General features: G+C 41.8%; 1 protein-coding gene across 2 annotated transcripts in view; it reads right to left on the bottom strand.

Moving 5' to 3' along the window:
* The window catches only part of SIGLEC1 (sialic acid binding Ig like lectin 1), a 284,641-nt gene that overhangs the window by 134,935 nt on the left and 126,669 nt on the right, over positions 1–23,037 (bottom strand). For both annotated transcript variants that reach the window (XM_085642703.1, XM_085642704.1), the window contains exon 6: positions 13,416–13,670. In XM_085642703.1, coding sequence (XP_085498829.1) covers positions 13,416–13,670 — 255 coding nt within the window. The remainder of the gene's footprint in view (positions 1–13,415; positions 13,671–23,037) is intronic.

Genomic DNA, 23,037 nt, shown 5'->3' with positions numbered 1-23,037 from the left:
ACTCACAGACTCACTCACTGAGCCACTCACATACCCATGTCAAGAGCCACTCAGACACTTACACACCCGCTCATAGACCCACACAGATGTACACCCACTTACAGACCCACACAGACACTCAGACACCCACTGAGAGATCCACATAGGCACTCACACACCCACTCAGAGACCCACACAGACACTCACACACCCATCACAGACCCACATAGGCACACCCACTCACAAATCTTTGCAGGTATTCACACACCCACTCACATACCCATGCAGGCACTCACAGACCCATTCATACACTTACACACTAACTTACAGAACCACACATTCACTCGCACACTCATTCACAGACCCATTCACATACCCACACACTCACACACCCACTCACAGATCCATTCACACACTTACACACCCACTCACACACACACAAAATCACTCACAAACCCAGTCACAGACCCATACAGTCTCTAACACACCCACTCACTCCCAAAGGTTACCGGTTACAGTTAGGAAATAAAATGTAAAGAAACCTTCAAAAGTCACATAAAAAAACAAAGGATGCAGGGATGTTATAGTTAGGAAATAGAATTTTAAAAAACCTTAGAAACTCACTGAAAAAAACAAACGTTACAGGGACATTATAGTTCAGCTCAGTCACAGCCACTCAGTCACCCATTTAGCCACTCACACACCCACTCACTCACTAATACAGCCACTCACACAGCCACTCACACACCTACTCCCACACATATACAGTCATTCAGACAACCACTCACACATGGGTACACACAGTCACACAGGCACTCACATAATATATGTTAGAAGTAGTATCACTCATTAGTAATACACAAAGTATAATAATTTAACTTTTGTAGTAGCTTAGGATACTCATCAACGTTTTTTTAAACACTCACTATCACTGCATGATGTCAACAGTTATGTCATCAGTGATGTAATTTCAGATGTCATCAGTGATGTCACTTACCATGTCATGAGCGATATAATATGTGAGGTCATAAGCAGTGCATTGCGGGGGCATAAGTTATAGTTAGCTCAGGTAACTATAATGGCTGAATTTCTATGATTTTGTGCGTGTACAATCTGAGCCTAACTATTGCGTCCCTGTAACCTTTTTTTCAGTGAATTTCTAATACTATAATATTGTAGTATATACTCTGTATATATATGTATATGTATGTGGATATATATATATATATGAAAAACATTGAGTATTTTTGGCCCTCTCACCCTTCTCATCCCCATCCCCTTCCCTGCCCCCATCTTCATTTTTTCTTTTTTTCTTTATCTTTTCTTCCATTTCTTTTTCTTTTTTTGCACTGTTTTTCTCCTGCCCTCCCTTTTTGAATTTAGATTTTATCTTTTATATATTGTATATTATAGGAGAGGGTAGGTTTTATCGGTAGGCAATTAGTCACTTTAAATAAAATTTCTGGCGCAGTCACTTTATAAGAGCTTTGCATTGACTATAGAAGCAATAAAGATCACATGTAGAAGTTGGAATACCGTCGATGAAGGACGGTATTCTGTGGCGAGAAATGGCATGAATGCACTTTATAAAGATATTTATTAACTATATCATAGATTAAACAGGAAGATGTTGTAGTTTGGCAACGTGGGAGTACTGTAAAACATATAAGCATATAAGAAATTAAGGAAGTGGCAAACATGCACTTTATAATTTATCTAACAGTAGTTTAGTAGCAAGATGTGCAATGCTAATATAATTAAATTTGATGATTGTATTTTCAATGGCACTATATCAAGGCCATACAGGACACAATTGTGATGGGATTAAGCCCGACAATAATTGGTCATGTAGGTGACAGTGGTGACCAATAAAAGTAAGGTGATATTATTGAAAAAATTACCTAGCTCATTGCGGTGGAATGTCAAAGAAAGGGTTTTCTGTGCAATGCCCATACAATGCGCAATTGTGAATGTGACAACAATATGTGCAGGCAAACTGTGATTGGTGAGAAATATCATCATGCACAATACTGTAAAGAATATTGGGCTGAAAGTCCTTGAAATGATCTGTAAAAGACAGCATTACAGTGTAAAATAAGACAGAGCTATGGCAATGTTGACTAATTTTAAATGCCCGACAGCGGCGGCGGGCATGGCTCGCAGGTGACAGGGCGGGTGGGTCGCACGGGGGGTCGCATTGGGGACAAGCATATTTAAAATAAAATATTTTAAAAAAAAACAAAAAAAACTTACAGTTGTGCCGGGTCCCGCGTCTCCGCTTCTGCTCTTCTCCGTCTTGGACGGAAGCACAGCCAGGCCGCACTGGCCAATCACAAAGCTGCAATGCAGCATTGCGATTGGTAGGCACCCAGGCTCTCCCGACCAATCACAATGCTGCAATGCAGCATTGTGATTGATTTTGAGCATCCTGGTTGGACGCTCAACCAGGGAATGGGAGCCTGGACTTGTTCTCCATGCAGGCTGTAATGCAGCCTGCATGGAGAACGGGGATAGTGACTGGTTTGGGAGGCTCCAGATGGCCGACCCAACAGTCATTGTGCACTTAGGAGTGGGCAAACCACTGCTCCCTTGCCCTGCTCCGAGAGCAGAGCAGCCCTGCCAACCTGCCCACCCGCAAAGCAGCAGGAAGCATAAAATGATAATAATTTAACGTTATTACCATTTCATGCTTCTTCTTCGCACTGCTTATGAACCATTGCGAATACATGTCTGAGATTGATCGACAATTGAGTAATACTCTTTGCTATGAACAAATCACCAGCAATCCCATTAAGAAAGTTACAACTATGATCAATATGAGATTATGCGAATGGAGAGATGTTGGCTTACTGTCCGAAGATGAATTCAGATACCTTAGGATTGACAATCCGAAATTTCCTTACATTTACATCCTACCTAAAATTCATAAGGGCGGCACTTTTCCACCCGGCCGCCCTATTATTTCAGGAATTGACTCTCCGTCTGAAAAACTTTCAGAATTTGTTGATCAAAAACATGTTCTAGACTTTCCCTCATACATCAGGGATAGTAAAGATATTCTGGTGAAATTCAACGACTTCCAATGGTCTGATGAACTTTGTTTTGTCACTTTTGATGTTGAAAGTTTGTACACATGTATACTAAAAAATTTTGGAATATTGGCTGTACGCTCTTTTCCGGATAGAGAAGGTGCGGATCATTTTGACTACAACGAAATGTTGTTAGAAATGATTGATATCATCTTAAGCAATAACTTTTTCTTACATGGCAATTCTTGGTTCCATCAGATACTTGGGACTGCCATGGGTTCAAAATGTGCTCCCTCTTACGCATGCCTCTTCATGGGGTGGTTCGAGAGGGAGTATGCCTGGCATAGACGTGCCTCCCCCTGGACCCAACATATTGTGTTCTGGGGGAGATACATTGACGACATTATCGTCTTGTGGTCTGGATCCATTGAGTTGCTAAATGAATATCACACCTACTTAAACGACAATACCTTTAATGTAAAACTGACTATGACTTATGATACAATGAAGATCAATTTTCTGGACATACAGTTTTACGTTAAAGAAGGGGTTATACATAGCACTCTCTTCAGAAAGGAAACTGCCTGTAGTGCAGTCTTGCATGCCGAAAGTGCACATTCACGATCGGTTATCAACAATATTCCCTACGGTGAAATGATACGGTTACGGAGGAACTGCAGTGAAGAGAATACCTACCATGAGCATGTGCTTGACTCAAAAAGGAGATTCCTGAAAAGGGGCTACAATCCAAAAGTACTGGATAGGGCAATTGAAAGGGCTCAAGAACTCAAAAGGGAAGATACTTTGCTTGACAAACCTAAAACAAACGTTACTGCCCACAGGGACAAGACAGTTAGGTTTGTCACTCAATATAACACCAACAGCAATAAAATTTATACGGTATTAAATAAGAATTGGAGCCTTCTTAAAGACATCCCTAGCTGTAACGAATGTCTACCCAATAGACCTTCCATTACTTATCGCAAGGGTAGATGCTTGCGTGACATGTTGTGCCCCAGCTATGTGACTAACCCTAGTCACACTTGGTTACCTTCAAAACCAATGGGCTTTTTTACTTGTGGTTCCTGTAATGTATGCCCATCTGGGAAAAACAAAACTACTAACTTCACTTACAATACTACCAAATCCTACAATATTGCACATTTTATTAACTGCAATACGACACATGTAATTTATGTGTTAGGGTGCAATTACAATATCATTTATGTAGGAAGCACTGTACATCCGCTAAAGATCCGGATCCAAGAACACCGTAGGGCAATAATTAACGGAGATAGACGCTATCCTGTAAGTGAGCATTACAGGGGAACCCATCCTAATGACAACTCTTTTTGGTTTCATGGTATCGACCATGTACCTTCTGGGGCCAGAGGTGGGAATCGTGAGTTACAAGTTAGACAGAGGGAGGCAAAATGGATCTGTCGCTTGAAAGCGACCCAGATGGGTCACAATACCGATACTGAATTTCACTATTTCCTCACCTAGTAATACAAAGGAGAATGCTATTGAATAATTGTACATTACAGACCAGATGTTATTCTACGAAGTATATTAACAGTATCCTATTCCAGTTCATTTTGCTTCTTCTGTCTTTATTCTGGGTTTTTTCACATAGTCCTCTATTACATGTTCATGGCGAGAGGACAGCCTGAGCAACCTCATGTTTCATGGCTATATTACTTATACACTACTAATACATCTGTATAGGGTATAAGGTGTTATCTATTCCTTCATAAGATGATCATGGTCCATCTAGTTAATTTTGTGAATAGATACCCTCTTATGGATACATCACGTAAACATCATCAATGCATTTCTTTAGTTTACAGGGTCTCTATCTACTCGCATAGAAGATAGTTGTGGTCTATCTACTTAATTTCTTGAACAGATAGTCCTTTGGGTGAAACCTCAAATAGGTTTGTCATTTGACCCTTTTCTTATGTTTCTAGGTTCGTCCCTTGATATTCCTTAAATATGTATTGCCTTTTATCACATTGGGACTTATTCTCGTGTATTTGCGACTTTAGTTTTATCTTTTTGTTCACTAATTGGCGAGCTTATCCTCTTTACATCAGACTTGTAATTGTAATTGGGTGTCGTGCATTCTGTTTTCATCTTTTAGAATGGACTACTCTGACACTCCAACATGGCCGCCATGATATGGTCACTTCTTGTTTTAGATCTCTGTTCCTTGATTCATGGCCATATTTGATTATATTATGTTTACATTATGATCTGGTTTTGCATGTATTTCTCAAACTGAACTTGAATTTGCAATATTCCCTGTATTAATCTGTACCGCTCTTAGATAATTGGTTGTTATAGGTGTGAACCTATTTTTATGTTTTATATTACGATTCTGCTAAGCACGTATCTCTTAAACTGAATTTGAAATTACGATATTCCCTGTATTAATTTGCTCCGCCCTTAGGGAATTGGTTGTTATTGGTGAGAACCGATTTTCTGATATACCAATATGGCCGCCACGGTATGGATTTTCTCTATTCTTGGGTTGTGGTCCTTCCTTTATGGTTACATTTGCCCGTAGCGTGCTCACGTCACTACCCCTGACAGCGGGCTTCATTTAAACTGTATGCTAAATGGTGGCTTTCCCTATACTGATCCGCTTCGCCTACGGGTACCAGGCTGTTCGCGTGTTCTTTACTGATAAGGTAAGCTAGGGTATTTTGTGCTTTATTTCAGATGCGTTACCGCCTTGCTCCGTTACATTTGAATTTTATTGTCCTCATTGCTCCCGTTCTGATTCGATTGCTATGTACCCTGCTGTTCTGTTTATATTAGTACTATTAACAACAGGCTGGTGGTCACGTCTTCTACTTTATTCGTATCTCCAGTATCATTAACTTTGGTTATCGGCAAATATCGACCTTGTGTGGTAAAATAGATGTGCTGTCTTTATTACACAACAATACTGTAGGTCAATGTCTCCATTGTCCAGCTTGTTATATGCGCGCTACATACCTTTTAGATTCCTTGTCTCTGACTCTTGAGAGATGTAATTGAAAACAAGATACTTTCCCACCTGCATTTTAGGTATAGCGCTGCTCTGTTTATATTTGGCTATATGCCCATTGAAATTAACAACGAGCTGGTTGTCACGTTTTCAACCTTACTCGTGTCTTCAGTAATTATTAACGTTGGCTATCGGCACATGTCAATCCAGTGTGGTAAAATAGAAGTGCTGTTTTTATTACACTGAAACACTGTAGGTTAATGCCTCCTGTGTCCATTTCTTTTAATTGCGCATCACATATCTCTCTATTTTTCTGTCTTTGAATTTTGAGCGACATATTTGAAAACGGGATACTTTCCCGCTTGCATTTCTATTTTGCGACTTCTGTCGCATCAACAATGTTACCATATCCAAGAACTTGTTTTCGTATAGGAACTACTTGACTCCATATTGGCTATATACCATGCTGAAACTTGTTTCAATAGAATGGGACTATCGCCCACATGCGCAACATTGCAGTCTTACTCGTAATATGTTACGTGCATATTCTCACTACTATTTAGGAGACAAAGATCGTTTAATACTGTTTCGGTTAGAATGCGTTAATGGAAACCTCTAATATGGATGCTCTCATTTTATATTTTTATCCTTGGGGTACTTTTGAATCATGATCGATTAGGGTTCTAATAATTTCCCTAATAACCCCATTTCTCATCCTTTTAATATTCGAATTGTCCATTATTGGACGATTCGGGTTTTAGTGACTGATCCTGTTTTTCTTTCAGAAACCTGATAGTGGGGATCCACTGGTCCTCTTTCTTCGTTACCTGTGCGAATATTACCGCTCCTGTATTGGATACTTATTCAGTACCGTATTCCCCTTTATCAAGGTGAGGTTTTTCTGTCTTATGTGTCTGGCTCTTGTACATTTTTGTGAATCGAATTAGTATTTTTATATTACTTCACATATTGGCTCTTTGGGTAATTACTCAACTTAATTATTTCAGGGGTTCTTGTATGCCATAGACGCCTCTGCCTTTCTTTGATTGTTAGGAATGCTTTTGATTTGAGCTGACTATTTCCTTCCACTGGTCTATTTTCCAGGTGAGGTATTTTGTATTTGATTTTGCCATCTTATTAGCACTTTTACTTTTTTGTATGCACTATCAATGTTGCCATAATAATCTGTTTCATAAAAATAGTAAAAATTAATATATTTCTTCAGGAACCTCATTTGATTGATCATATCGGACTTTCTGTATTAGTGCTCTCACACGCCATAAGCACTGAAATGGAATCTTGATACGTATTCTGAAAGTGTTTTGTTACCTTTAGTGAGGTGAGATGCTCTCTTTTTCACTATTTGTATTTCCCCTTTTCCTAAATTTTCTTAAGCCTTATTTCTATCATGCTCTTTTTGTCTTTATTTTTCTCCTTTATTTATTTACTTTTTCCCTTATTATTATATTCTTTTTAGTTCCACTTTTTGGACTCAATATTCAGGATTATGAGTTTTCACTCCATGAATCTCAAATGTATAGATTTGTTTTCTGTTCATAAAATGTGACTTTTTATAATTTACTGTTTGTTTTGGTTCTGGGCTACTTATTTTGTTTTTGTGTGATAATTGTTTATGTTTCTTCCAAATTTATATATATGTATGAACATTTATTCTTGTGTTGTATTGTGGATTGGTCATTTGTATTGTATTTTTTTATGTATATATATATGTATATCTATGTGTAAAAAATGTCTTTGTGATTGTTACAGCCCTGACGAAGGCACAAGGGGACGAAACGCGTTGGCTGTGTGCCGTTTTTAGTAAAACAACTACGAATAAAAGAAGAATCGTTTTGGATTTCCAGTGTATTTTCTATTCTTGACTTCCATTATAGTGCACCTTCCCTTTTTTTGTCTTGGATTGTTCTATTGATTGGCATCTCTCAACAGTGGATGCGGGGAGTTGTTGCACTTAATTTGTGATATACAATATTATTGGAATTGAGGTGCTTGACCCTGGTCAGCTGTTGTTTCCTTATTTGCTCTGCTTAAAAGCAGTGGGGCGACGCTCCTCACCATAGCAGGGGGGCTGCCACTGATGGCCACTCCGTAACATGCCTTGCCTGTTCTTACTTGAAAAACTCTGTCCGTTTACTATGATGATGAGTGACACATAGGTGATGGAGGGTTAAATAAATTTGAAAGAAAGTAAGGTAACACTGACATTGACCAAGACTGGTGAGGCCGAAACGTGTTTGTCAGTACTATGGTGGTGCAATAATATGTTTTTAAAAGTATACTCTTGAGTGCGCTATGCTTCCTGGGAAGTACTGTTTTGAAATTGTTCGCAGAATTGCCTCCGCGAGTAAGCGGCACACGTCGTGCAAGAGAGCGGCACATTTGGCGAGCAGTGGAAATGTTTGTGTATATATCTTCCTGCATGGAGGGGTTTTGGTGAATATATATATATATATATATATATATATCCAGCTCGTGGGGAATGTCCAACAGTTGAATCACACTCGCACACAGAGAAGCTTTCCCCATCGCTTTATTGTTGGTAAAGCAGTTGCACTTCCAGCATAATTAAGCAACTGACCGCAGCCCTGACGCGTTTCGAATAATCTTTTTCAAAGGGTTAGTGCAGTCAAAAGAGCATGTGTGGCAACACCTTCCTTATAATGCCATATCGTGAGTCCTGATTGGACAACTCTGGATGAGTAATCACGTTGCATGCTGGTTGGTGAAGTCCGATATTCGTCCCCAAATGGATGCGCTTCAAATTCAATTGCTGATTCTTGGCTCTGGTTGAGCCCCGGAAAGCGCTGCTGCCTCAATCCGTGCTCTGTGTCCCACTTTTGAAGCTCGTATTTTCTGAGCCTCGTGGCCCTCGTTGCGAAGTGGTGCAGATTCGGCGGCAGGACGGCCACCTTTATATCCAGCTCGTGGGGAATGTCCAACAGTTGAATCGCACTCGCACACAGAGAAGCTTTCCCCATCGCTTTATTGTTGGTAAAGCAGTTGCACTTCCAGCATAATTAAGCAACTGACCGCAGCCCTGACGCGTTTCGAATAATCTTTTTCAAAGGGTTAGTGCAGTCAAAAGAGCATGTGTGGCAACACCTTCCTTATAATGCCATATCGTGAGTCCTGATTGGACAACTCTGGATGAGTAATCACGTTGCATGCTGGTTGGTGAAGTCCGATATTCGTCCCCAAATGGATGCGCTTCAAATTCAATTGCTGATTCTTGGCTCTGGTTGAGCCCCGGAAAGCGCTGCTGCCTCAATCCGTGCTCTGTGTCCCACTTTTGAAGCTCGTATTTTCTGAGCCTCGTGGCCCTCGTTGCGAAGTGGTGCAGATTCGGCGGCAGGACGGCCGCCTTTATATCCAGCTCGTGGGGAATGTCCAACAGTTGAATCGCACTCGCACACAGAGAAGCTTTCCCCATCGCTTTATTGTTGGTAAAGCAGTTGCACTTCCAGCATAATTAAGCAACTGACCGCAGCCCTGACGCGTTTCGAATAATCTTTTTCAAAGGGTTAGTGCAGTCAAAAGAGCATGTGTGGCAACACCTTCCTTATAATGCCATATCGTGAGTCCTGATTGGACAACTCTGGATGAGTAATCACGTTGCATGCTGGTTGGTGAAGTCTCTTCGTAACGAGGGCCACGAGGCTCAGAAAATACGAGCTTCAACAGTGGGACACAGAGCACGGATTGAGGCAGCAGCGCTTTCCGGGGCTCAACCAGAGCCAAGAATCAGCAATTGAATTTGAAGCGCATCCATTTGGGGACGAATATCGGACTTCACCAACCAGCATGCAACGTGATTACTCATCCAGAGTTGTCCAATCAGGACTCACGATATGGCATTATAAGGAAGGTGTTGCCGCACATGCTCTTTTGACTGCACTAACCCTTTGAAAAAGATTATTCGAAACGCGTCAGGGCTGCGGTCAGTTGCTCAATTATGCTGGAAGTGCAACTGCTTTACCAACAATAAAGCGATGGGGAAAGCTTCTCTGTGTGCGAGTGCGATTCAACTGTTGGACATTCCCCACGAGCTGGTTATATATATATATATATATATATATATATATATATATATATATATATATATATATATATATATATATATATATATATATATGAGAGAGATAGATAGATAGAGCGAAACAGATAGAGAGAGACAGATAAATAGAGAGACAGAGTGAGACAGAAAGAGAGAGATGTTAAGAACGAGAAGAATGATGTGAGATTGTTCTGATTATTAGAGGTGATGAAGTTACAAATGAGATATTATTGGGATGAAGCCTGCATAGGGCAGTGGGATGGGTGTGGTAAGAGTGTTGTGACATGCCCAATTTATCCTAAACTAATTTTGAGAAAAAAGGAAGAAAGGTTTGTCAGTAGCTGGAGGAGGTGGTCATGACTGCAGATATTTTCTTCAGGATTATGATTATGATTTTGGATCTAGGAATATAGAAGCCTTACACAATGGCTGGTGGAATCAGTAAGTTAGAGGAGTGTCACTGAAGAAATATTAATTTTTATAATTTGATGGATTCCTGAGGCAGAAAGCACAAGAAAAGTGTTACAGGTTTAGAGAATGGTGGCAAGTTCCACATGTGATGTTAGGAGGAAGTTGGATATGGAGGATGATGTTAAGGGTCTGAGAATTGGGAGGATTGGAGATCATGATGAAGAAGGTTAATTAAGAAAAAGGCTGCCAAATAATTTGCAGCAGAAGGACATTCATTGAATCATGACTAATTGGAGTAAAGATAGAAGAGAACAGCTGACAATTAACTGTGGAAATAAAGAGGAGATGATGTCAAAATGGCTATCTGATTGCTGGGGTGAATCTTTCTGAAATTAACAAAAGTAAATGTTAACTTTATATTGCGGAGTGAGCTGGTGATAATTGTGTGACCAATTTAAGGCAACTCTGGACTGGTGATATTATGTGGCTGAACTCAAATTTTTGTTAGGTAGAGTCCACTGGTGGACAGTGGCTGTATAATTGATCTGTGATGAAAGTGTTTTTGTTGCACATAGACCTAACATTTAACAGGCAGAATGAGAAGTCCTGTGATAGAGACTGTTTGTTCATGTGGTATTTGTTTAGGAACATGGTTAGGTGGAGTGTATAACTTGTCAGAACTAAAGAGTGACTTTTGTGGCTAACCCTGTCAGGTAAAGTAAACAGGAGAAGATTCTGTTAGTGATTAGAATTGAGGGTGGTATGTAGCATTAGTAAAATTATTGAGGTTGGATTATGACAGACTTTAGTTGAGTTGAAACACTACCCCAAGAGATTGCAGTGGATAAACTTATTGCAAGCAGCCTCCCATCACCTTTTGTATACTTGATGTAACGCCCTAAGTGGCCAAAGGTATGCTCAGACATGGGTCCCTCCCTCACTGTGCTACTGGAAGTATGCTGAACCCAATTGAAGGTCTTGGGTTGCTTGTTGCTTTCCAGTTCAGAGAGGACATGGGTTGGCATTTCTGTCTGCACTGTTCCTATTGGAAGACTGATTTGCATATGGCTGGGTCTTATCTGAGGTAGCATTCTGGGCATAAGAATATTGCTTAGAATGCTACTCCGAGTGATTGCCAGTGGTTATATTTATTGCAGTCTTCCTCCTAATGCTGAAGGAAGAATGGCATATTTGCAGATTAGAGTAATAAAGTGTCTTGTGATGGCCAGGTTCCAAAGTAATTTTTGTATAGTGTGTACAAGGCCTAGGAGCATCAAAGAACTTCATTTAGAAAAGTGGAAAAAATAACATATGATAAAGCTGGAAACAATAATAAATGGATGAGTACAGTGGAGACAGCGTGGAAATGCGTAACAAAGTAAGTAAAAGTAAAGTAAAGTAAGTAAAGCCTGTCTTGACAAAATATATACAATCAAGGATTTAAGCAGTTCTATCATGCAAGGAAGGTTACTATCTAAACCATGGTTCTCCAATGTCGGTCCTGGAGGGCTGGATCCATGCCAGATTTTTAGCATATCCACATTTAGATAAATGTAGTTATCTTAAAAATCTGTTTGGATCTGACCCTCCAGGGCCGATATTGGAGAACCCTGATCTAAACCTTTAGCCTATCTCTGTGTTGGGATATGCTCAGGACATCATCATAAATGCCATATAGACCATATTGATCATGAGAAAGTTCTCTGTTGAAAGATGAAAATGATGCTAAGGTTCATATTTGAAGGTAGTATAATGTACCATATTTGAGGCACATCCAGAGAATGCCTTATTTCCGAAAAATGCACTCCCATCAATCGTAAGCCAGCCTAATGGGTGTAAAATAGAGATATAACGTTATAAATAATGCATTGAGAACAAATTAAGTTGATCGAGTCAATCTGGTCTTGTTCCTGTGGTCAGCTTAGTTTTATAGCATTGAATTTGAGGCGATGAAACGTAATCCAGGATTGCGTGTTTTCAAGTGTTGAAGCAGCTAAAATGTTGTCTTCAGGGTGGTGACCTTCAGGTAGAGTTTAGAATGATCCACGCATTGGTGGTAATAACTCTCAGAATCAGCCTTTGTCTAAAGTGAAGTCATGCTCTTCACAGCCGAGATATCTCTAGACTGGAGCACCCACAGCAGATTCACAAAGAGGAGTGAGCATTCTGTACCTAACTATCAAGAGCCTCACCTGAAAGTGATCTGTACGAGAGACAGCACACTCTGAAAACAGGAGCTGCAGTCCCACTCTTCTCCCCTACCATCTACCAGATGGCATTTCTCAATATTTCTAATCAGCAGCCCTCAGAATCGAATGTATCTAATCGATTTCTAATGTGAAACCTGTCTCCTCTGTCCCCACTTCAGTGCCCAGGTTTCCACCGTCCAGTCTTAGGACTGTCAGTAATACACTTTCACTGTCTGAGAAAGAACTATCACCTCCATCTTCTGCACATGAAAAGTCCAGGAGTTTCCAAAATGAAACCTGCAGGCCTGTGCCACTTTGGTTCACTCAGAAACTCACATATGTGTGGAACACAGAGAACACAGATAACATACATATACCCTTTCTCTCATGCTCTTAGCACAAGGATCAAGGCTTGTCTGTAGCAGTGCAAGTTTATACAAGTGGTCCAGTTGGCTTCAACTTCCATGGCATGGGTAAAAGGTCTGACCACACTAAGAATTACACAAACACAGAATGCTGCCACCACCACACACACATGAACCCCTAACAGGAACAGTAGTCCTCTGCCACTCTGAAGAGTACACTTGGTGTGCCCCTCCAGCTACAGGACGAGGCCTAGGTCTTATAGTTGGGCACTCAGGGCAGGGGCATGACTGTACACCATGCAAGGAATATTCCTGTCCCAATAAGGATGTGTTAATGACTGTCAGTTGAAAAAGGTATGTTTAGAAACTTACAAACCACTGTGATTGCGATGGGAGGTGAAATATCACTGCCTTTGTCATTTTGCACTTTGCAGGCATAATAGCCAGTATCACTGTCGATTGCCTTGTGGAATACCAATACTCTTGCAGATCCTTCCTTCAGCCAGATGTTATTCTTGTACCAACTATAAGTGATCTTGTCTGGATTTCCACTAGGAACTTCACAGGTCAGAGTGGCCGTTTGCTCTTCACGAATCTCTGAAGATGGTGACACCAAGACTCTTGCCGCTGTAAAAGAGTGGGGACATGTTGTATCAAAATATGCAAAATGTAGCTTTCTTTGCCACATAATTCAGTCAACATTATTCCACTAGTTCTGTGTATAATCCAACTATTTTCATGTTTTATGTATACAATTTATTAAGTGCATTATTGACAGCAAGGGATAGCATGTAGCTGTGAGGAAAAACAAAATGAAAACCATAGTATCAGTTATTAATATCCCTAATACTCAGCTATAAATTCATTGCAACTCTATTTTGAAATGAATAGTAATAATGAAGCACACAACTTGTTAGACAAGAGTATTTTGTTAATAGGTTACAACAGCATTTATGTAACCTTGTGGTGGAGAGATCCATACACATATGTATAAATTGGGACTCTCTACTACTAAATGGGAGGGATTTAGGGAAATTTAAGAGGGTTAGGAAGGGACATGCTAATCCAACACACACTCCTGTTACCTCCAGTAAGAACTCTCATTTTGGGGCCCGGGGACCCAATCCCCTGGTGCCTGCCCCTTTTACATTTTGTATTGAAAATAAATGGAGGGGGCCTGCTATCTCACGGGCCCGTCTTTTATTTTTTTAATATATATTTGAAAGGGAGGGGGGCCGAGCGGCCCCCACCCTGGGCCATTTTCGGCCCAGGGGGCCCCATCCCCAGGGCCTGCCACTTTTATCTTATTTTTTTTAACAAACAGGGAGGGGGGCCACATGTCCAACCTACCATGCCGATATCGGCCCTGGGGACCCCATACCCAGGTCCAGGCCTTCCTTTATTTGTTAAAAATGGGGAGGGGGCCCATGCAGCCCCTCCGGGTCGATATCGGTCCCAGGGACCCCATACCCCAGGGCCAAGCCTCTTCGGCGGGGACCGCGGGGGGAGTCTCAAAGCCTCCGCAGTCCCTGCTGGCTCCCCGCCTCCTGGTGGAGCCGGCATTGCTTTGAGGCCCAGAGAGCTGCCAACATGGAGCTCCCTCGATCCCAAAGCAATGTCTGTTTCCCTGCTCGCTTCACAGTGGGCAGGAAAACTGGCATGCTCTGCTTTCAGCAAGCAAGAGCATTTTTGCTCTCGCTTGCTGATAGCAGAGTTAGCTATGGCTTGGCGAGAGAGGTGCCATAGCAAGCTGTAATTTACCGGGGTGGGCACCCTGGGATATTGCTGGAGCAGACCCTGGGGGGTGGCGATCCCCGGGTCTATGTAGGGCTCCATGAAGGGGCTGCGCGGCCCCCCCTTCTTTATTAAGTAAGTCCCGGCGACGCGGTGGTCCCCGGGGCCCACAATGGACCCTCTTCATTATTGTATTTGTGCCCCAGGAAGGTGGCTAGCCCCGTACGCCTCCCCTACATTTCCACAATGCCCCCTGGGCCTGGCTCACCCGGGGGTTATTCCCAAATCGAGCACAGGAGCCCACGCTTTCAAAAAAACTATTGCCACAGATTTGCCGATCCATCCACGAGTCCACATCCCTGAGGGATCCCCACCAACATATCTGGGGGGGATCAGGGTATTCATACTCTGCCCCTTTTCTTTTTTTACAACTTTCTTCCAGGGACTCAGCTTCAAGCCGAGTCCCAAGATGGCTGCCAACACTTCCAAGTTGAAATGTTGACAGCTAATCAAATTTTAGTAGGATTCGAAAGTCCACTGCAAGAACTCGCATCTCCAGATATCTATGTTTTTTAAAGATATATATATTTTTATTTGCAGAGATTTATAATGCGCGAACTTGACCCGAAACGGGTATCAGAGCGCTTTACATAGCACCAGTTACGTTACATTAGGACACACATTCATTTTTGATAGGCACGGGGAGATTAAGTGATTTGCCCAGAATCACAGGATGTTCAGCGTCATTGCCGAGACTTGAACCCAGCTCCCCAGTTTCGAGGTCGACCGCCCTAGCCATTAGGCCAACTCCTCTCTCAAAAACTACGGAACAGATTTACACCAAAGCACAAAAAGCATTCTTTCTGGACCAACACCTAGCTTTCTGCGAAATTTGGTGTAGTTCTGTTCAGCAGTTCGGGCTGCAGTCTGTTAAAAAAATCCCTTTAGGCTTAACATGGGGAAAACGCATTTTAGAACTCCCCTTTTTTCTCTGCCCCGCTTGAAGGATCACCCTAAAACTTTCACCACACCAGCTGAACCAAAAAGGGGAAGCTCTGTGAAAATTTTGTGGAGATACGGCAAGCACCTCTATATATAGATATATATCTATATATCTATATATACATAGAGAGAGAGAGAGAGAGAGAGAGAGATTATTTTACCTACTGGCGATGGGCAGTAGTTTGTTATAGTTAGGACCAACTTTTCCCATAGATGAAGCGTTTTTTGCTAATAACTTTGGCGCATTTGACAAATCAAAATTTGCCTGAAAGATGCCGTACTTTGCTTAGTTCTGCATGGAAAGTTTTGGGTGATCTGTCAAGCGGGGGCCGAGAAAAAGGGGAGGGTCCCAAAACGCTTTTCACCCATGCAATGTGTATGGGGATTTTGCCGTTTTTAGACATGGCTACAGCACAAAATTACAACAAATTTGGCAGAAGGCTAGATCTTGGTCCGTAAAGAGCCCTTGTGTGATTTGGTGTAAATCTGTTCAGTAGTTTGGGAGTTATTAAAGAAAGAAATGTATAGATATCTAGGGACGTGGATCATTCACGGATCACAACACTGGGATTCATGGGTACCCTCAAGATCCGTGGATCCAGGGGAAAAGTAAGACCCTGATTGGCTGGCTGCAACTTGAAAGGAACTTTGCGGCCGGCATTTTGTTAGTTGCTTGGCCTGAGGAGGGAAAAATAAAGTGTCAAAGCACATAAGGAGTCAGGATACAGGTATCCTCACCCCACTGGACACATGGAGGGGTCCCTGAGGAATACCTAATGGGCAAGATATTGCCCACAAATCTTTTTTGGGCCTGAATCGAGGATCCACGTGAGGGATCGACAGATCCGAAGCCCAATGGAAAAAAAACTCTAACACCGTACCCCCGCCACGTTGCGCAGCGTCGAGATAGGTGCTTGTGACGTGCATGGGGGTTGGCCTCACGACCTGCCGTGTGTGTAGGTGGTTGTATTAACATACAGTAATTATATATAACTTTGCATTAAAAAACATAGAAATTAACTGAAAAAAACAAAGGTTTCTGGGGTGTTATAGTTAGGTTCATGTTTTACCCACACAAAACTGTAGAAATTCTGCAGCTATACTTATAGTTATACTTATGTTAAGAAACTATAACTTGCGCCATTAAGTAACTTTAGGCCATGTGTTATAGTTTCTTAACATAAGTATAACTATAGGAATACCTATAGCTGCCAAATTTCTATGGTTTTGTGTGGGTAAAGTGTGAACCTAACTATAACATCCCTGTAACCTTTGGGGTTTTTCAGTTAATATACATTTTTATATATATAATGTCCTATATTGCCACTTTCTTTTGCTTTTACATAGACTCAACTAGTTTGCCACACTAGAAAATCAGATAAAAGTCTGGGAATTTCCTTTGCACTAAAAGCCCACCACTCAGCCATATTTGTGGACCACATTGTACTCACTCTCGGAACAGTAGATGGATCCATATTTTAAATTATCCATCACTTACATTCATTTGAACAAGATGCTGGTTTAAAAGTCTGTATCATAAATATTATGTTGAGTCAAGAGGAAGGTACTAGACTGAGACAATGAATTCCACCCCAGTGGGTGACACAGAATATATCTAGAGGTTAAAATAACAGTGAACGTTTCAGACCTATATAAGGCTAACTTACCACCATTACTAGCTGAGATAGGTGGTGATCTGAAGAAAGTGTCATCTCTCTTCCTCATGCAGATGAAAGTATAAACATTGCAAAAAATAAATGTATTTCCTTTGATTTCATATTTACTGCAAGCTCTAGCAATAAGGGTAAACAAAAGCTTTTTAATGAGCTCCAACATGCAGATTCACGATTTGTTTCAAAGGGCTCTAGGGTAGGAGTGCCAATGAGGGTCATTCAGAAACAGAAGGTACAGGAGGGTAAGGCTTTACCAGATTTTGAACTATGCAGTGCTCTGTTTTAATTGAAAGTGATAACGGAAAGGTGTAATAGGGAAACAGATAAGCTTTGGGCACACATGGTGCACACTGTGGTGGGCTGTCCATTGTGCATTGCATGGCAAGAAAAGAGACTAAGAGCCTTATTATGAGTTTGGCAGTGCAGGAACCCCCGATCCCGCACTGCCAAACCCGTATACAAACCGTCTGCCAGATCAGGAGTTCTCTTCTGGTCTGGTGGGCGGTTCTTTGGTGTAAACAGGGCAGGGCCTATGAAATAGGCACCGCAATGGGAAAATCAAAGGCAGTACCTGCACAACATGTTGTGCCCCCCTGTGTGCATGCACATGAGTGAGGCAGCAGGGCTCCCTTTTGTCTCCTGTCTGCTACAGTTTTCATGTTGGGCTCACCACCATGAAAAACCATGGTGGAGAGGAAACTCATAATATGCTTGGTGGGACCGTGGCCGTCCTGCCAAGCATATTGCGGCCTCAGAACCGCCATACAACTTCCAGGGAATGGTGGATCCCTGTCAGCTGCAGCAGTCCCAGGACAACCTGACTGCCGTAGTCTTAATAGGGCAGTTAGGAGACTGTCACTGTGAGTCTGATTGTCTGTGGACCGCCATACTCATAATAAGGATCTTAGATCCTACATTTAATTCCAGAGCACTCCCACACAGACAGCCCTGAGGATATGGGACAAATTGCCAGATATCCTGATATATTCGCACACATGCATAAATTAAAGCGAATTCTAGGTAGGCAGGTCTCCACTCGAAGATGGGAATCGGTTTGATGATGGGACATTTCAAAAGCACTATAGGATACAACTAGGGAGAGTCAATACAACCTTCTCTATGACTGATACTAAACCCTTTCCAAACTACACCATAGACATTGCACGACTGATCCCAGTTGTTGAAGAGGAGATGCTTTAGGAGACATGGTGCATATGTCGCCTTAATTTGGAAAGAAGTCCAGAGTGTCATTTAAAATATTATAAGATACCCAATATCAAAGAGCCCTTGGTCAGTTTTATTGCTCTGCTTGGTCCAAGTGAGCCCACAAAGGAGAACAGAACTTTAATCTGGTAATGTCTAGTGGTAGTAAAATCCACCATTGCCTGATATGGAAGAGGAGGATGCCCCTGCTGTGATACCGTGGCACTGGAGATTATGAGACATTTTAGTCATGGTAAGTTTAACGATCAATGAAAAGAGGGGAAGATTTGGGGACTCATGGAGACTATATATCCAGATGATTATTGGGCCAAACGTACCCACCAAGTGAGGGCATTTGGGCTGTTTTAATGAATACTTGGTGAGTCAAAGAAGAGGGTAAGGGCTAGGCATTTGGGCAATAAATGGGGTTGGTTTTTACCATCATGAATCTTCTCTATTTTGAGTACCTCTAGATCAGTATTTCCAAAACTGTGGGTCATGAGTTGATTTTTGGTGGGTCGCAAAAGTCCAAACAAGGAATAAAGATGCCTTTAATTCTGTATTTATCTTGCCACATTTGCTGTGTTTCAAAGACAGAGGTCAAATGTCAGGCTATGTCTTCCATCAAATGGCTGCCTATTTTTCTAACATTAGGATAAGGTTGGTTGTAAATGAATACTGATGAAATTACTTTAAAAAACTGCCTGCCTCATGTCATCTAAGCTAGGTTTGTCGTTCTAAAAGATTGATTCACGGTTCTAAAAGGTTTGGGAAGCAGTGTTCTAGACGCAAGTGAAAAGTGTATAGGAGGACAAAAGCTTTTTGGAAACTATAACTGCTTGTTTGTGCACTGTTTCTGATATCCAATCCTTCATTGGGATACACAATGTCGTTTCAGAAAATGTAACACACAACATGTAAAGATGAGCCGCTTTGTGCTCTACTCATTCGTAGCAGCTTCAAATTTCAACAATACACTGATGATACACAACTCTACTTGAAAGTCTCCTCTGCTTCACACGTGTAGTGAATCAAACACGGCATGCACATAATCCAGCATCTATCTGAAGCTTAACCCAACCAAGACAGAATTCCGGTTATATTCAAAAAACAAGAAGCCAGAAACTGAACAAACCTGTCTCAGTGACATGAACCTAGAGGGTTTTGAGCCCCAATTTTCACAGAATGTCAAGTTACTTGGATTCACCCTGGACACCAGCCTCAAGCTCAAGGAACACATCACCAAAAAAACACAAAAAACAATAACCAAATTTCTTACAACCTGGCACTAGCTCTCTCGTCTAAGAGAAGTAAAGCTGTTTCTTCTAGACAAAGGCTTTAGAACTGCTGATACCGTCACATCTGGATGGAGGTAATACTCTGATCAAAGGCGTCTGAAATGCCACACTGGCACCCTACATACTACACAGCACAGCACGTCTCATCCAGAGCCTGAAGGAATACGATCAATCATTCTGATCATGGTGGAACCTTATTGGGTCCCCTTCCCGGCCTGCACCATCTTCAAAACCAGCTGCATCATTTACATAGCTGTCATGACCAGGACCTCTGCTTATCCAGCAGACAAGTTCACCACCAGATTCCACAGAATTCCGCAACAGGGTGAAGTGGGAATTTGATGTTATTTTCTTAGCGCAAAATGCACCATTACATACAAAAATGGATGTGAGGATGCATTTAGCCTAAGAAAATAGTGCCGCCAAATACCACTTGGTGCCCTTTCATACTCTGCAGTGATTAAAACTTGTAATCATTGCAGAGCATGTAAGGAGTGCTGAGTGCTATATAGTGGTCTCAAAACTTTAGTCTGCAGTCTAATGAGTGCCTGGCTGCAGGTTTGCCGAGGATTTTTAAAATTCTGCCAGCAAAATCAGAGGAATTTTGGCTGTTACTCTTGTTACTCTTATTAGGCATAATTACTAATAAATTCAAATTCCACCACGTTGCCAGCATAATTAGAAATTATGCAGCTGGTTTTTGAAGTTTAGAAATCACTGCATATCACTTGTCGTCCTTGCAAACTCTGCTGTAATTAAAACTTTTTATCACTGCAGAATATGAATGGAGCTGAGTGTTATGCAGTTATTTGGAAACATGAGAAACCACTGCATAATTTTAATACCACCGGCTGAGTGGCAGAATTTTAATTGATCAGTAATTCTGTGTTACAAGAGTAATATGGAATTACCAAAATGTCTCCAATTCTACCCACGAATTGGAAAATTGTGCACAGGCTTAGATCGCGGCACACCCGCATCCAGGCCGCCATTAGACTGCAGACTAAAGGGTGTAAAAAAGTAAAAAAAAAGGTAGGAGACCTTTCCATCTAGGCACACAAGATGTAGAACAACATTCCTATATCCATTAGGACTGCCCAAACTCTGCTCCAATTTATGAGAGAAATGAAGATGCTCCTCTTTAAAGAACACTACATCATAATTAATTAACTGCCCACAACTCAGCTTCCTCTCCTTCTACTTGCCAACTTTAAGCTTGCCTTTGACAATGTACAGTGCTCCACAGGTTTTTGGATACTTTCATACTATAGAAATACCATATACATACATATAAACTATTTAAGATAAAATAGCATAACACAACATTACTTTTGGCAACGGCGTCAGCACCATGGTCCAAAATGGGGCAGCTGAACCAATCATGACAGACCCTGCAGGAGGTTTGTGGAAGAAACATCACAAATGTACATAATTTAAGGTAATACTAAATGTATTCATCGGACCATGATACACACAGTTCATGAGACAATATGAACCTTAGATGTTTCTGCGAAGGAATGAAAATAAACATTCATTTGCCATTAAGTTGACCCTGTTGCACTTCCTCTCTGCATACTGATTATTGTTTGACTTTGCTTGGAAAGGGAAGAGTGGAAAGAGTACACTTAGGTCTCTGGGGGATAGCTCTCCTCCTTATGACACCAATTAAAAGATCTATGAGAATGAATCAATGAAGATAGGATGAGGATAGGATTTAACATTCTAATCCTGTGCCTTCTGTTTTTGAATACTTTAAGGGAATTTAACAAGCTCGCAGGATGACTGTGTAAAAACCACAACTTCTGACATAGTCTCTCTAGATTGAATTTCTCTGTTCAACCTACAGGACATTGACCTCACATCAACAAAAAAATCACAAGTGACAGAAGAAGGTAGGACACAACATTATCAGCAAACTTGGTAACTCCAGTTAAGAAAGCAGGTTACCTGTGGTTCAGAACACATGTAGGTTGATGATAGCCAGTGTATCTATGGAGGTGAGAGGTTGTGTATTCAACAGCTGAAAACTCTACTGCCCTATCTTCATTTATAGGCTTTGGCATTACTTCAAATGTCTTACCATCACTGCAGGTGTCTGTCTGCCTGATGAAGGGTTATGTGAGAAATTAGGTTACTAGTTAAGGGGGGTGAAACCGTACTCAAACAGCAAACACAATCCTTGTCAGGGTGAGGTACAAGCACACCCCAATGTAACCTGTGCTCAACCCTCTGGTAGTCAGGCATAACCCTGAGACAATGTAAATAAAAGAAGACCAAAATGATAAAAATCCAATCAGTAGAATGGGAGATATCCAGTTTGAAAGAGTTCAGTAAAAAATAGCACCCACTGTGGATATCTGGTCGCACCGGACTCGGACAAAGTTACAAGTTCAGAGTCTGACCACTATGGAGCACGGACTGGCAAGAGGGACCCAGTTAGACCTTCTGAAAAAGAATACCTTAAATCCTGGTTGCAGATCATTGTGTGGTCCTGCATCAAGGATGCGTTATGCAACCAGGGGAATGAGTCAGTTCTGTGCTGTGGAGCTGGGATGCGAGGTCCTGAGTAATTGTCGACAATTCTATCGATAAGGGCTTGTGTTGTGAAGTCTGGTGTCAATTATGTGAAGCACAGTCGTCAAGGCAATGCGTCAGTTTGGAAGAGCTGAGGGGCTGTGATGCGAGAACCTGCATCGCTGTCGAGGCTGACGTTGATGAGGGATTTGCGATCGAGGGCCAGCGTCGGTGAAGCGGGCTGAGAGGTTGATATGGAGTCCTTGTGCTGGGAGAACCCTCACAGCAGAGGCGATACAGCAGTTCTGCTTCGGATTGTACCAAGCAGCAGAGGTGATGCGTCTGTTCTGCTGGGTTCATCCAGGCCCACTTGCAAGGGTCCACGACTGGGGTGGCATAACTTGGTAAGGTAAGACTCACAGATGGCAGAGTCCTCGTGCTGGGTTGAAAGTTGCTGGGGCCTTCTGTCTCTGAGTCTCTAGTCAGGATGCCTGCCAACTAGCCCTTGGAGTCACTTTTGGGCCCTGGGTTCAACAGATGCAGGTCCAGTCCTTCTCACCCATGCAGGAG

Source organism: Triturus cristatus, chromosome 2_2 (assembly GCF_964204655.1).
Source record: "Triturus cristatus chromosome 2_2, aTriCri1.1, whole genome shotgun sequence".
In the NCBI taxonomy this organism is placed as follows: Eukaryota; Metazoa; Chordata; class Amphibia; order Caudata; family Salamandridae; genus Triturus; species Triturus cristatus.
Note: the sequence above shows the minus strand (reverse complement) of the source record. Positions and strands in the feature narration are given on the sequence as shown.